At 38.7% G+C, this 15,989-nt stretch overlaps 1 protein-coding gene across 3 annotated transcripts in view; it reads right to left on the bottom strand.

Moving 5' to 3' along the window:
- Nucleotides 1–15,989, bottom strand: part of rabgap1l (RAB GTPase activating protein 1-like) — a 137,808-nt gene that overhangs the window by 28,471 nt on the left and 93,348 nt on the right. For all 3 annotated transcript variants that reach the window (XM_088077592.1, XM_088077593.1, XM_088077594.1), the window contains exons 15-18: nucleotides 14,666–14,740; nucleotides 12,882–13,007; nucleotides 9,829–9,972; nucleotides 5,124–5,165 (exon numbers count right to left, since the gene is read on the bottom strand). In XM_088077592.1, coding sequence (XP_087933718.1) covers nucleotides 5,124–5,165; nucleotides 9,829–9,972; nucleotides 12,882–13,007; nucleotides 14,666–14,740 — 387 coding nt within the window. The remainder of the gene's footprint in view (nucleotides 1–5,123; nucleotides 5,166–9,828; nucleotides 9,973–12,881; nucleotides 13,008–14,665; nucleotides 14,741–15,989) is intronic.

Genomic DNA, 15,989 nt, shown 5'->3' with positions numbered 1-15,989 from the left:
TTTGTTAATGTAAGATTTAGGTATAATGGCAGAAAGCTAAGGGGCTAGCCATCTCTTGACATCTATCCAATGTGACTGTCCACAGCAGAATTACCAAGCTTCAATTTCAAAGGATGTCAAGGGCCAAACCAGTTTAAATATTACTTTGGTCAATGTAAGTACTGGAGAGACAGAAGTTTCTTTTTTGAGACATGCTTTTCATGCTTTTCCACACCTTCTGTCCCCATCAGTAACTCTTTTTTTTCTCAACACAAGTCACTCTAAGAACCAATATGCTCGGTTTCGTTCATTTTATGTCCCCCTTCTCTCACCGCCAGCAGTTTAGGGACAAAGAGCCGGTGTCCCATCCCAAGGAGACCCATCACCCTGCAGTATGAGTCCGCTGACGCCTGACTGCTGTGGGCCCTTTCCTCGTTTTTTCCCTCTCCGTCCTCCACCACCCTGCGCACTGCTGGTAGGGGCAGATGCGGGGTCAAGGCAGGTATAGGTGGAGGTGAGGGCGGAGGGGAGGGTGGAGGAGATCGTGGTGGGGTGGGGCAGGGTGAGGGAGAGGGGTGGTCCCGCTCCGGGGGCAGGGTGGCAGATGACTCCAGCGTGTCGTCCAAACGTCCCAGTAGGTTTTGTGGAGTTGGAGGAGGGGTGAGCAGAGTGTGTTCAACTTAGGTGAGCCGAGATTTTTCTTTAGGTCAGGGTCTAGCCAAACAGGCTGAGTCCTGGTGAAGAAGGTGATTGAACTTCTGAGGAGGGAAGCTGATAATGCCACATGAGGCAGTGTCACAACAGAGTGATCTTCAGGATGCCAGCTCGTAAAGGAACACACAGCAACTCAGCAGAGACAGTCCAGGCATCCAAGGCGTGCTACGTTAAGATTGATCCAGTTCATCTAGGCACCACAGAATTTGGACCAGTGGACAAGACGTCAGTGGAGGCCACTCAGCTTGTACCACTGTCAGAGCCCAGTAACGGCCACAAGGTGCGACAAAATAACAGTCAGAAATGGATACATTGATGCTGCTTTCGGCATAATGCTGAGTCTTCCAGCTACCTGCCAGACTCACTTTGAAATCCAGTCACACTACCCACTCTCATCTTCCCATGCCAAACTCCCCCAACTAATTCCAATCCAGTATGCCGTTGCCTAGCAACAAAGCTGCTCAACACGTGGGCCGCTGCTCTGGCAAACAGCAGCGATGGATAAGTACTCCACCTTTTTTTATTATTCCTTCGTTGTTAGACTTCAAAGACGGCAAGAAAATCTCTCTCAGTCTGCGAGTGGCCTTAATGCTCAACACTCGGCGCGTGTGTGACGACACATCAAAGCACTCATGTTTTTTTACCTGGTTTCCAGTGAGGAAGGCTGCATCTGGTATGAAGCTGACAGGATTTTAGCTTTCTTTGAAATGTAGAATGACCTGAAATAACAGTATGAATCCTTTTATATGAAGAGCCCCAGCCTAAATCTGAGCAGGCGGTGCTGACGACACGGCAGAAGCAGACAAGATGTGGTCTGTTTGCATGGGAGTATGGCACTTTTCTGCCTTCGGATGATGATGATGCATTTGTGTTTGTTTATGGCTGAGTGGATACTGAACTCGAGTCAAATTTAAGATAGTGATGCATGAAAAACAAGACAAGTTTGGAAAGATGTGAAAAAAACAGAATGTGTCACGGTAGCCTCTCAGTATCTTTGCTCGTCCTCTTCACTGATACAACTCTCTGATGTGAGGTGTGAACAGATCCGAAGCACACAGAGCAGTAAAAGCACAGTCCAGTCAACAGCTCCAGCATTGGGTCCAGAGTGTGTCCCTCCAGCAATTTTCCATCAGCAGAAGCAGCCAAGCATCCGGTCTGTATCGGTCAGTAGATGCTTCAGATGGAAGTCACTTCTGCCTCTCAACAACAACAGCTAAAAGGATGAGTGGTTGCGTGAGTGTGTGAGTTGTTGTGCTACCAGGAGTGATGGTTCCGGCCAGCAGCTTGGGTGAGGCAAAGCAAAGAAACCACACTGTGTTTCCTGTCCACCGTCTCTCTCCTTTTCACTCTCTCTCAGCCTTCCCTGCTTTCTCTATCTCTCACTTTCTCTTTGTTATGCTAACTGCTAGCAGCTAGCAGGGGCGGCTCCATTGCAGAGGTCTGGGTGGTGGACAGAGGTAGCGTGTTGGAGAAATGCATAGCCAGCCAACATGAAGAGGAGAAGGCGGAGGTAGAGGAATAGGAGGTAAAGAAGGCAGAGAGCGAAGAACTGTCGGAAAGAAGAAGCTCCAAGCAGACATCCACAGAGGGGAAAGATGAAGATGGAAAAAAATGTAAAATGAAAAAAAAAACACAGAGCTTTTCTCCTCCAGGTCCAGATTGCTAACGTTATAGCTTATGCTCCTGTAGTGATGTGGATGGCGACTGCTAAGCAGGAGAGGGAGGGAGGTGAACACAGATGGAGGGAGGGGTGATGAGAGCTGGGAGGAGAGCATGATGGAAGGAGGAGGGAGGAGGGAGCCTCGGGGGAGAATGCCGTCATGCCTGGCCAATGAGAGATAGGTAGTGGAAGCCCCTTCCACCATCCTCACATCCTCATTTGTTCTCCATTCCCGATCATTGCATGCACCACATATCTCTCCGTCTGACACAGAATACATTATTATTGAGAAGATATAGAGCAGGACGGCTTTTTAAAACCAACCATGTGACTCATTTAGAGGGGAAAGCCTGAGTGCAGCTGCATTACTGCATTGGAAAAGCAAAAACACTTACACTTAGTATGTATATATATATATATATATATATATATATATATATATATATATATATATATATGTATGTATATGTCATTATTATCAATATTCTAAGCCGATGTGAAAAACTGAATTGGCTTCGCCAGTTTTAATAGTCTGTTGGATAATATGTTGTTAAACTGTGCAGCTGGATTATGAAAAATAATAACCGAATCAGAGCTCACAGTGGCATTTATTTACGAACAATCTTGCTCTGGGTTTTTCTTATTACATTTTAATTTGGCTTTTTTTGTGTTGTGTTTTTGCATATTTCTAGTATCTTATTTTTTCAACAGCAGCTGTAAATGAATACTTCACACAATACTCGAGGATCTGACAAATATAAGTTTTAACTTAGCATAATAAATAACTAATTGACTGGACGTATCGTTATTTATGAGCTGATTGGGGGAGAAGGAAAAATAAAACACATCCAAGTATGGTTAGAAATATTTTAACATACAACATACTTTTAATAATTAAGTGATATGTGTGATTTACTTTAGCTTTTATATGATGTTTTTTAGAGAATGCTGCTGGCAAAAGTACATGGCAAAAGTAGGGCTGCAGTCGGCAGAAAATTGAAGCTGAATATTACACTTGGAAATTAGCTGGGTTTCTTTTGATTTCTATTTATAAGATGACTAATAATCTATTTTGATGACTAAGAATCTATTTTATGTTTGTAGGAAATGAATTATTTTATACTAACCATAAAGAAATAAAATATAAATTAAATGTAATGCTAAATGATTACTTGCAAAATTGGTTCTATCGCCATCTTCAAATCCTGTCTGAAAACACACCTTTTCAAAATGGCATATTTGTTCTGATATAAGGGTGTCACATTCACATTTTCTCTAATGATAACTTTATGATGATGATTTTAGTCCTAGGTTTTATAATTAGGATTTCTGTTATTTATTCACTTATTTGTCTTTTGTATATTACTGTTTTATTTGACTCTCAAGCAATGGATTCACTGCTGCTTGTTTTTAGCTGTGTCTTGTAAGACGTCCTTGATTGCTTCATAGGGCACCTCCAAATACATTACTATGCATTACTATTATTATTATTATTTTTTTCATTTTGTTTCAGTATCAAGATATGGACTACATGAATAGACAAATGAGCCTGCTCTTCATAACCAGGTTTTTTTTTTTTTAAGTTTCAGCATGACTTCCACAAAGACTGTCTCATGAAATCAATGTCCTCATTGATAAGCAAACACCGGCATGCAATATGACACAGTCATTACCAAAATTCATCGATCTATCCCACCACAAACAGATCTGATAACACAATAAGTAGTAATTTTAAACCATTCTGCTCTGACGGCATGATCGTGCAGTTTTATCATATTTAATTTTTTATTTTTTTTTTTAAACTCAAGAAGATTAAAAAAAAAATAAAAAAAATTGCAGCCATAAATTGCAACTCTTTAAATAATAGACTGAAATCATGATTGATTAAAAAAAACAAAAAGGTAAGATTTGATCTTTTTACCTTGTATCTCTTGTTTGGTATGTGTGCCTGTATGTTTCTATGTTCTGATTCTAAATGATACACTTTCTTACCAAACAATGAATACCCCTGTACGCACCTATGACTGTATTTAAATTCTAAAATGTAGATGCATGGGTTAATAACATCAGCTGGGGTCAATGTGAGTGCAGATTGAAAGCATTATTCAAATATATCTAATTTCATATACTCTAAAAATATGCTACAGCATAATAGTACAATCAAAAACCTAAAGGTATCACTTGCAGTTGTGACAAATACTGCATAACATTCAACACGATGTTTAACATAATTCACCCATTTGTCTAATTTGTCTTTACGAACAAATCAGCCTCCTCAATTGCAGATGCAGTTTCGGATTTGAGCACCAGGAGGCGAGAAATGCTAACAAACCAACTTTCTGAATGTTTCTTCACACACAATGCCTCCTCTGCACAATCATGCTTCCCAAAAACACTGATCTGCACTTGTGGTAAAAATCTCAAGAAAACAAACTCAAACAACTCAGTAAACAACTCAAATGAACTGCTCAGAACATCTGTGTGTAACTATAATCTTAATTGTTTACATTTATCTGCAATTATTGTACAAAATGTCTGCTTTAAGAAAAATCAGATTTATCTTTGGAGCACAAAACAAATTTTATATAGCATCAGACAACAATATAAAGGTGTTTTTTTTTTTTTTTCCAATTTCACGAAAGCAAAGTGGATCCAACACTAAACACAATTTGGTGAGTTTCAAGGAAAAATAACTTTTGACATAAAAGCTTGATAGTAAAGCCAACTTTAACAGATAGTTACAGTTAAGTGAATTAAAGTGAGTACTGACCTTGAGCAGGGCCAGGGCCACATTAAAGATGATGTTTAGACCCTGGAAGAAAGAGGAGAGTTAGATGTGAATACAGAAACAAGTAAAACCAAAACCATCACATCTATGTGTGTCAGCAGGTTTTAAAAAGTTTCAGCTAATCAGTGTGTTCATCTCTGATACAGTGAACCTGAAAATTTAAGGAGATTAAATTTATTGCAGTTTATAGCCAAATGTCAAATGATACCAAAGTGTTCGCTTTCTCCATTCTCACCACTGTTTAGGAAAGTTTTAATTTCTACCCTACATCTGGATTCAAGAGAAGATGTTCCCACCTTCACCAATACAGACACCATCTACAGTGCATCCATTAATAGCAAAGCAATACACTGCTGCAGATGCACTTTCTCATCTAGCTGATTTAATTTGAGAAAAGAATAGTCTTCTGTCCAGGAATATTGTACTATTGTAACTTTTATCAACAACTTCAAGATAAACAAAGAGAGCAAAAAATATGTGAAATAAACATGAGATATAAAACATCTGATAACATTTAAAACAAGTAAAACATCCAGCAAAAAAGGGTTAAAATGTTTAGAAAAGAGCAAAGACTGAAGCACAAAGAGTTAAGTGCTTAGAAAACTCAAATTCAAAGATGACATTTTCCATACAAATAGATATCTTACCTGTAAAACTATTGAGTATTTGAATTATAAGAACCTATCACCATTAATTCACTAACATTTAGATCCAATGGTCTCATAGCATCTTGAAATTCAGATATCTCCAATTAATTGCACTGTTTATCTTACTTACTTAGACTGTTTATTGCTTCATTGCTTAAACCTTTCATTTCAACAATTATTGAGAAGTGCTACACAAATTAAGTTTGTTGGTAAAATAATTAAATGTAAATGTAAAGGTAAAAACGTGGCAAAGGAACCCTGACTGAGAGCACAGAGTCCGATTACTGTACAATGTCTTTTAGCAATACAGAGGAGAGAGAGTTACTGTAAAAGCTAGAAGAAGGGAAAACTGTAAAATAAACTTTGCTTTGTCCATTACATGTAAAATGTTTCTATAAGAAACACTGATTATTAAGGCATTCACTGATATATATTATATAACACTAATGCTGGTGCGACATTTTTCCTCCTCCTTGTCGACACAATGCTTGTGGTTTTGACACAGAAAGAAAGAAAGAAAATGTAAAGCTGATGTCAGCTCTGCATGGGAACACCCGTCTCCTTGGTCTCCGTGACAACCAGTTCACATGGCAACACAGAGCTAAAAATATCTGGACAGCTCTAAATATAACTGGAGAAGGAGCGAAGAGAGGGGGAGCTCTGCCTTCACGCACACCTATCTTTGTGTGCCTCAAGATGGTGCTACAGTGCCGGGGCAGGATCAAAGGTGTGTATGTGAGAGAGGTAAAGATAATCTCAGAATGTGTGTGTTGAAGCAAGACATATTCATGGGGAGAAAGACAGACAAACATGCAGAAAGGGGAAATATAATGAGATTGACTGAGAAGGTGATGAGGCAATAAGCCAAGGAGGAGTGAAGGCTTTTGTTGTTTGTTGTTTTTTTTTGTGTCGTTTTTTGTTTTTTGGGGGCTGGGTCTGTAGGGGGAGATAGCAGGTGAAACGTATCTTCCAAAAGAAAGTGGTACACATCATCTGTAAACTGGGAGTTTGACGATTATTTAGAGATGCAGTGCAGCACGGTGTGTTCACAAGTTTTTCTGGTCATGATATGTAGCTAAAACCTGGTTTTGGGTGGGTGTCTATTCAAATATTTCAAAGTTTACAATGTTTAAGAGGTTAGAACATTATGATCAAAGTATATGATTGATATTGTTATGCTCTGTGTTTTATAAGTTGTTGCAGCAATTTTTTGGGCTAATACCATTTGTTACACTGATTTGCTACTACATGTAATCATTTGTTACCACTCAAGAACTGATAAAAATGGTCAAAACCCCCCAAAATGCTACATTAAAAGACTGCAACCTTAAAGAATACCACAGAAAAAATCCTGCTGTTACTTGGCATTAAAAACTTTTGACATTTGGATATTTTCGTAAGAATTGCACTTTTCAGGAATTGGATGACAAGAAATTTGTTCTCAAAACTGCTGAGAAACCTCTCGTTGTAAGTTTACCTATAAGAGCCACACAGCCTCTGAATGCTCCATGGTCTTAAGTTGTAGCTGTTAAGTTTCATGAGGCTGTGATTATCTCAGAGGTCACAATAGGTCATTTTATGCAGGGGGTAAAGTTTAAAAAAAATGTCTCATTACAATGATAAGGATGCTATGGCCATACTTATTCCCTCGCCAATTTTTTTCTTAATTTTGGAGCATGTTTCACCTATCTTTTCAGGAAGCTAGCATGCAAGTACAGCTTTTGACTCACAATTTCTATACACGCAATGTTAAATGAAATAAAATAAATGAAAGAAAGTTGGTTGAGGGGACAATGTAGTAGAAATGAAACAAGTAAAAGAAAAAAAGAGTAAAACTTTGTAAACTGCTGAGGAGACTTCATCAAGGAAAAGCAAAAGCTGACTGAGGCTCGAGAATGAATATAGAGGGATTAATAAACAGGACTTAGAAAAAAGCTCACAGGATGAAAAGTGTAAAATAAATCATGACTAAACTGTAAATAAGTAAAACCAGTAAAAAGAACAGCATAAAGACAGAGACACACTAGTGGGTAAATAAATATAAGATTGAGCAAATGAATAAGAGACAGCAGAAGAAAGGAAACATACAACAAAAAAGTTGTTAACTAAAGATATGGCAAGACAACAGAGAAATTGCAGAGTAAACAAGGAAAGAAAAAGAGGGGATAGAGAAGGGAAACAATGAAGGAGTGGGAGAAGATGATGGAGAGGGCCAATAAGAGGAGAGCAGACAGAGAGAGATGCAGGAGACAAGAATTCTGGTTTAACGAGCAGATTTTCATCATGCGGCTCATTGGGTGAGAAAGACCTGGGAAACTTTTAATTGTTCTGCCTGGGGCCAATAGGAGGACAGAGAGCAGGAGAGAGGAAGGAAACAAGTAGGGCAGTTGACTTTTGATGTTTTTATATAATAAAACTTTTCCTAACAAGTCAAAGATTTAAAAAACCCATATATTTCTCCCTTTCTTTTTTTTTTTACACACAAAAATAAGAGTAACACAAAATTCCATCAAGCACTGGTAGATAAGTCCTTTTTGTGCAGCATTTGATAATATTTTGCTGAGTCACCTGTCTGGGTGATATTGAACTGTTATGATCTCTCTGATAGCACTCAAGCTGTTGTTTTGGATAATGTTTCGTCTTCATCTGGTCATGTGGGTCATGGTGTTCTTCAAGGCTCTGCTCTTGGCCCCTTGTTACTTTTCTTGAGTTTCTATGCTTCAAACACAATATTTAGTCTCCATTAGGATCCAGCTGAAAGGTTCCAGCTCCACCTCAGTCAGACACTTCCAGTGCACACTCATTATACATTTGGCTTCACCAGGTCTGTCTGGCAGCTTCACCTGCCACCTGATCAGAGTCACCAGCAGGTGCTGAAAGCTGTTTCTCTTTCACCTGAGACCCCAAATCATATTGTTGCAAATCAGTTAATACCGCCAAACAAAAACTTTTTTGGTATCAGGTGGAACAGTCGAGGGCGAGTCCAAAAAAAAACATTGCTGGGATTCTTTGGATCTTGGAGATTTTATTTTTTGGACCAAAATTACCCATGTGAGCACAGAACAAGTAAGCTATCTCCTGGACCCCCGCATGAGACTCCAAGAAAATTATTTTATCATAATCTTTTTTATTATATACTATTCTCGTCCTTGTTTTAACTTCTTGGTTTTTTTTTGCCTACTCAACTCTGCTTTACTCTTTGCATTTGCATTAAGTGTTTAAATGGATTGATGCACAATCTTATCTGACTTGTAAATAACTATAGCACTAAGAATGATAATGATGATGACTGGTTTATTTACATTACAAACTTGTTAGCATGCTATGACAAAAGATATTCAGTTTCAGCTTTTATACTGTAAGATGTTTTTCTTGTTTGTTTGTTTAAGTTTTAGTTTTGCATCCTTTACAGTACCATGTATGCTAGCATGTCAGAAAGGAATTTCAAAAAACCACTTCAAATCACATGGTGTTTGATGACAGGCCACTAAAAATACATACAACAACTGTTATAACAGAGTTTTATGTCTTACTAAAAAAATTGGGCTTAAACTATTTGATCTCAGATCTCTGGGATCTCAGAGTAAATACACTTGTCCAGAATTTTAAAAATAATTATAATAGCAATAATAATTTATTCATAATTACATTTATCATTATAATATTGTTAAATATTGAGTCCACAAGAAACAGAAATGAGGTAAACTGGTGACTACTGAAAGGTCTCTAGAGTTTCTGTAAATATATTTTCGAACAAGAAGCAACCAGTGATTGTTATCTGGTCAAGCAGTCCTAATGACATTATATCAATGACTATATCAGCCCTTAAAAGCCTGATCAGGGCATCCCTATTGATTATATTGGTAATATATTAGATCAAACCAAAGAGCAGAAGGCAGATGGATCCATGCTGGTACCGGTTTAGCCTTTGCCTTAAGTACCCTCTACTTATGGTCACTGACAGATGGTCAGTAGAAGCACTGAACAAATCACTTTCCATATATTCCCAGTATAAAGTAGTGCAGTGAGCCAAATTGTACCTCACAGAGCAGCAGGTCAGTGATGTGGAAAACCATGCACAGTGGGAACTTGGCAGTGAAGAGGGTGAGGAACCACTGGGAGGCGTACATGTGTGCCTCCAGGTTCAGCTCCTGGAAGTGGGACCACAGGTCTGGAAACTGTTCCTGTGGGAGCAGAAAGAAGAGAAGAAGGAGAAGTGAGATGAGACAGTACTTACAAGAACAGAAAGATGTGTCTCTGTTTTTCATTTCAATTTTACATTATTTCATTTTAACTCATCCTTTATCAAATCATGCTGTCTCACTGAAATGATAATCTCTTTCAAGAGAGAACCAAGAACAAAAGGAAGAGTTTAAAAAGACACTAAACACAATTCAGTATCATGTCTTTGCTGCCAAAGAGACATTATTCATGCATTGCACATTGTTAAACTTCCAGTATAAAGATAAAAGCAAACTGATACAAAGCAAGCATATTCACAAACGCTGAAATTTACAAATCTGTAATGAGGATAAGTGATTCTTTTATTGTTGAGCAATTTTTTTTCATAAAAAAAAAAAAAATAAAATAGATGAGCACAAGATCTCAACATTGCCTTGTACTTCTTTCAATGAGGGCTCCTACATCCGTTCTTTTCTTTATTTTTTCAAACCTCTTTTTATTGAGTTTTAAATATATATAACGTGTAAATATTCCAAAATCGCCGTGCAATTATTTTATAGACAGTGACAAACCCAAAACCACCTTCCACCTTTCCCCATTCACCCGTTCTGGGTCTCATAGTTACCAAATAATAATAACAATGACTACAGAAAAAAAGAGAAAAAAAGGAGACAGAGGGAGAGAGAGAGAGAGAGAGAGAGAGAGAGAAAACACTCATATGTATATATACCCATATAGATGCATACCTATACATACATACATACATACATACATGCGTTCTTTTCTTTTTCCACTTGTTAGTTTCTTTCCTCACCATATTTTGGTTCGAGTTTTTCTGTTTTGACTCCATTTGTTTTGTCAGATTGTGATTGAGCACAAGGAGAAAAACACAGCTGTAGCATAAAGGTAGTAAAGTGTACATGTGTATCTTAGCGTCCATGCATGTACAGTGAATAAAGGATTCAATCATCTAGATAGTAATCTTCTTTGTCAGCTGACACTTACCATGCTACACGACACCTGACTGGATCAGATAGTGAACTCCCACCTGTACGCTAATAATTAGCAGTCAATGCTAACATCCTTACATTAAGCAGATTTTGTCAATGCTAACCGAGTTGATCTTAATGCCAAGAGACGACTGCAAGAAGGGCCAGGATGGATTTCCAGGCCAAATTAAACTACTCAGAGAGTGGATTTAAGCTGCAATACCTGAGTGGGATGGGACTTAACCAGCACCAGGAGCATTAGCCTCAACAGACAAAGAATGCTGTTTAGCCTACAGAGACTGAAAATCACACACATACACACAGGCTTAGAAGTAATTCTTGTTATATTCTATTATATTTTGTGACCGAGACAAGTCAACAGGGCAATAACAAACATGCCGTCCCCCACAGATGATGCAATCACTGGTAACATGCTCCACATTTGAATATGATCAAACTTTCCTGCGTTTTTGGAAAACGCAAATACATTTTGTCAGGCTATTTGCACTGTCTGCTTGTTCTTTTTTAGTGGCACCCACCTTAAATAATTACACAAACTCTGCATTCAATCATTAATTAAACAGAACAGCCTAAGGAACTTTCATTCTCATAGTAAAAGTAAAAATGCTGGAAAATCAAAGCTAGTGTGAATTCATGATCCCAGAGACTAGTTTGTACAACAAGGATAGCTGGATATGTGAGGTGAATTTAATGGCATTTAAACTTATGAACTTGTGATATTGACAAAACAACTAATTAACATTTTAACTTTGAGCTGTAATTGTAGTTCTTCCCCCGAGGCCAAATCATTTCAATTTTGGACACTAAGTGGTGAGATTTATCAAATCTCCAACTACAGCCAGAGTTGGCAATAAAATGGGAGGAACAAACAACAAATAAACAGATCAACTGACAAACTGGAGCTGGCATTTAAGCCCCCCCCCCGACCCATCGGCAGCGATGGTTTATGTCTGCTAGCATACAACAGAAAAATGTATGTTTATGAGCTGTCAAACGAAAAAGTAGCTTTAAAGAGGACAACAAAAGTTGATACAAAAGTGATGGATCACCAGAGAGAATGGGGCGAAACTATGGTATGATACAAAATGTACCATAAGTAGCAAGTATTTTGCTAATTTGACCAGACAAACTAGAGATTGAAGCTGACTATAACTTTTCTTCTCTGGGAGACATAAGGTGCGTAAATAATCCTTTGTAATGCTTATATCTAAAGTTCTTAGCTAGCTGCAGTCATTTTGTTGACATTTCAGCTCTTGTTTGCATATTGTGGTGCTGACAGTACCCCCTCTCCCACAAAAAAAACCCCAAACAAAACATGATTTCTCATAAATCAAGCTGAAATATTGAAAATTGATGATCCATAACATAAACCTATGGGATCATTACATTATCCAGGAGAGTCCCATGTTTCTATGTAATGTAACATTGTGGATATTGATTTAAGAAAAACGAAGTAAGGAGAAAAAACATGCACGGCCCTTCCGTACTGTTCAACCATCCACTCAGGGTCGTCTCCTCAGCATGTTCAATTAAATTCTATTTACAAAGCCAAACATTACGAATCACAGTTTGCCTCAGAGGGCTTCACAACGTACAACATCCTTCCATCCTTTGACCCTCAAAGCAGAAGGTCACCCCCTGACTGAACACATATATACACACACACACACACATACAAATACAAATACAAATACATACACACACACACACACACACACACACATATATATATATATACACACACACATACAAATACATACACACACACACACACACACACACACACACACACACACACACACACACACACACACACACAAACTGAGAAGGGATGTTGCTTTCTTTTGTTTTACAATACACACAATTACATTTCAAATACCATGAAGCACTGGATCACTAACCTGCATCAGCCTCTCCAGCTGGTAGAACTTGCAGTGGAGATCCTCAAAGTTGTTTTTGTAGAGAGCTCTGAGGCCATACTCATACATGATTTTCACCAACACACAGAAGGCCTGTTCCTCTGGCATCTGAAACCACACGGAGAACAATAAACTACAGCTACACGAACTAAAACTCTGGAAACCTGTCCATCTGAAATGTAAATATGTTGTCCCAAAAGACAACCAGGACATTTTGTTCTGAAGAAACAGACACATTTAATCCAGTGTTATGTGACTGGCTTGAAATAAAGCCAGAAGAGAAGAAAAAGAAGGTGAGGGGACATAATTCACTGTTTGTATGTGCAAATCAAGCTAAAATATGTTTTTATGTGTGTGCTTTATTGTCTCTACGTTTCAGTGTGTGTTGCTCGGATGAATGAAGATAAGAGGCATGAGAGAAGGCTTAAAACTGTGTGTATCTGTGGGTATATGGGTTTATTTCTCCTCACACAGACACACACACACGCAGACGGTGAGGTGATATTTAATCAGAGTGACAGTATGTGTTTGGGGCTGAATGGGCTCCTGCAGGTAAACCTGAACCCCTATTAATATTCCTGACACCTCCTCTATAACCTCTCCCTTTTTCCTCTATAACCTGTCTGCCTCCTCCTCCTCCTCCTGTATAACCTCTCTTTCTTTTACTGCTGCTGTCCCCTTTATCTCTCCCCTCCTCCTCTTCACCTTTATAGCCTCCTCCTCCTTCACTCCTGTCTCCTCTCCTCTGTACATCATGATGGGTCTTTACCAAACTTGCTCTCCTTCATGACTCTCCTACCATTGCTCCTCTCCCCAACTCTTCCTGACCTCTCTTCGCCTCTCTGCTCTCCCTCCATCTTCCCCCTCTTTAACCTCTGATGTCCTTGTAATTTGGACTTCAACCAAACTTCCTCCTCCACTTGGGACTCCCGCCTCCATGTGTCTACTCCTCTGTCTCCCCTCCATCTGTCTTTTAACACCTCCTCAAACAAAAAATTTCAGGCACTTTTCAACAAGTCGCGACACATTTTGAACAAACAAGAAACACTGAACAGCACTTCCAACATGTATGGTTAACGCTGTATAGAGCAGGAGTTCTTTCAGACGTGTGTCTGTCAGTGACCTTGAAAATAAATGTGTGAAAAAGTGAATGAGTGTCTTGTCAACCTTTTTCCCACTTCTCATATTCTGTTATGACTCTGTCTTATGCTTTCACCTTCTTTCACACTCTCTCACTCCCTCTATTCATCCACATCGGTCTGCTATGAAGTGTTTTCACTCCAGCAGTCAGCCAGGGCCGTTCTTTCTGTCTCCCTCTCAGCTTCCATTTACTCTTTTATATTGTCTGGGCTCTGCTTTATTACACGTAGCACAAGCTAACAGACTTGGTTTCTATAGACGCGGGGAGGCGAAGGTGCATCTGCACAATGCTGACATATTTTTCTTTGTATAAGTGTTGGTCCTCTAATAATTTGTATGACTGTTTGTCCTTAGCATCAAGGTAAAATTCCAGCAGCTCCATAGAGCTTTTATTTTGAAAGCATGGGGCAAGAGAAAAGCACCAGAAGTAACTTCTTCTGTAAATGTAAGGGAGGTAAATGTAATAGTTTGTACTTTTATACTTTGTTGTTTCTGAGAATGTTTTGTTCAGCCCAGGTTTGTATGCATGTGTGTATGTCGTGTATCTATCTATTTGTCTATATGGTGCATTGTCTTGACCATGAGATGCCAGGCTCAGTGGATGGATGGATGTTAAGTTAACTTACGTGCAGCAGGAGAACAGCAGCGAGGAATGACTGACCCTGGCAATAACCGATTTCCTCATCATAGACAGAGTAGGCCTGCGAGAGAGACAGAAAAAGAGGGGGGAAATCTGTTTGGTTATTTGATCAGCAAGACATCCGAGGTAACTCACGTTAATCAAGGTTATTTATAATGTATCAATTAATGCTGTACTTTAAAACTTACAATATTCTACCTTTTTTCACATCAATTTAAAGGTACAGTTCACCCCTAAATCAAAAACACATATTTTCCTCTCCTTTAGCACTCTTTATCAATCTAGATTGTTTTGTTGATAGTTGCTGGTTTTTAGCGATAATAGCCATAGATATGTTAGCCTTTTCTTAATGTAACTAGATGGCACTTGTGGTTCTAAAAGCACCAAGAGAAAAAGCACACAAGAGAAACTCAACATTGTCTTTTTCCAGATATCATGTCCCAGTTACTCAAGTTAATCCAAAGACCTTATTGTGAGTAGTTTCATGTAGGACAGGAAACACAATGACTCCTGACCGTAATGTTGTTACCACGATTGGCAGGTGGATATTTTTTTCATATATCTATTATTTAACCAGTAGGCATCCTGAATACCTTCCTGCCAGTACCTTCTTATGGCGCATGCCCCCTATATGTGACCAGAAATTTATATTTATTCATTGTGTATTGGCAGCAACTGATTCAATGCACACAAGCATGATGGGACACCAAGGACTTGGACCAGTCTGGCGGTTGGACAGAAGGCAATGACAATCAAACAATTCAAATGGTGCTAACATCAAGACAGCCAATCAAACTACAGCACCGTAGACTTTCTGAGCTATGTTGTGTACAACCAGGAAATTTAAAAAAAAAGTCCAGTTGAATTTATGAAATAAAACAGAAAAAACTGTTTTATTCCTTTGTTTTTTGTAAATAAAACACCCTTGTGTGGAGCTGGTACAGAAGGGGGCGGGGGGACTGTTGTACTGACAGAAGTGACCAGTGGGGCAGGGATGACAAACATTCAAGGTGCTGTACAGCTCACATTCAGTAATACAGTTACACAGTCAGTCAGTTTAACTGCTACATAAAGTGTTCAAAAGTGCTGTTATAGCTGCTTGTTGTGTATCATAGGTTAAAGGGATAAAGAACAGTGATTAGCTATGCTTGAGTCATCAAGAAAACTGTGTTTCTTGTGACCACACGGTATGGTTATATTTTTAGTATGCTCAGGAATTCCAGCTTCCTTTTCAGAGTCAGAAACAAGTCATCTCTACACCATTTCATCTTAAATGCTCGGCGTCTTGTTGATCTAGAACATCTGCACAT

The sequence above is a fragment of the Plectropomus leopardus genome, chromosome 5 (genome assembly GCF_026936395.1).
Source record: "Plectropomus leopardus strain MGB_pleo_1.0 chromosome 5, ASM2693639v1, whole genome shotgun sequence".
Classification (NCBI taxonomy): domain Eukaryota; kingdom Metazoa; phylum Chordata; class Actinopteri; order Perciformes; family Serranidae; genus Plectropomus; species Plectropomus leopardus.
The sequence above is the reverse complement of the archived record's forward strand: the minus strand, read 5'-3'. Positions and strand labels throughout refer to the sequence as shown.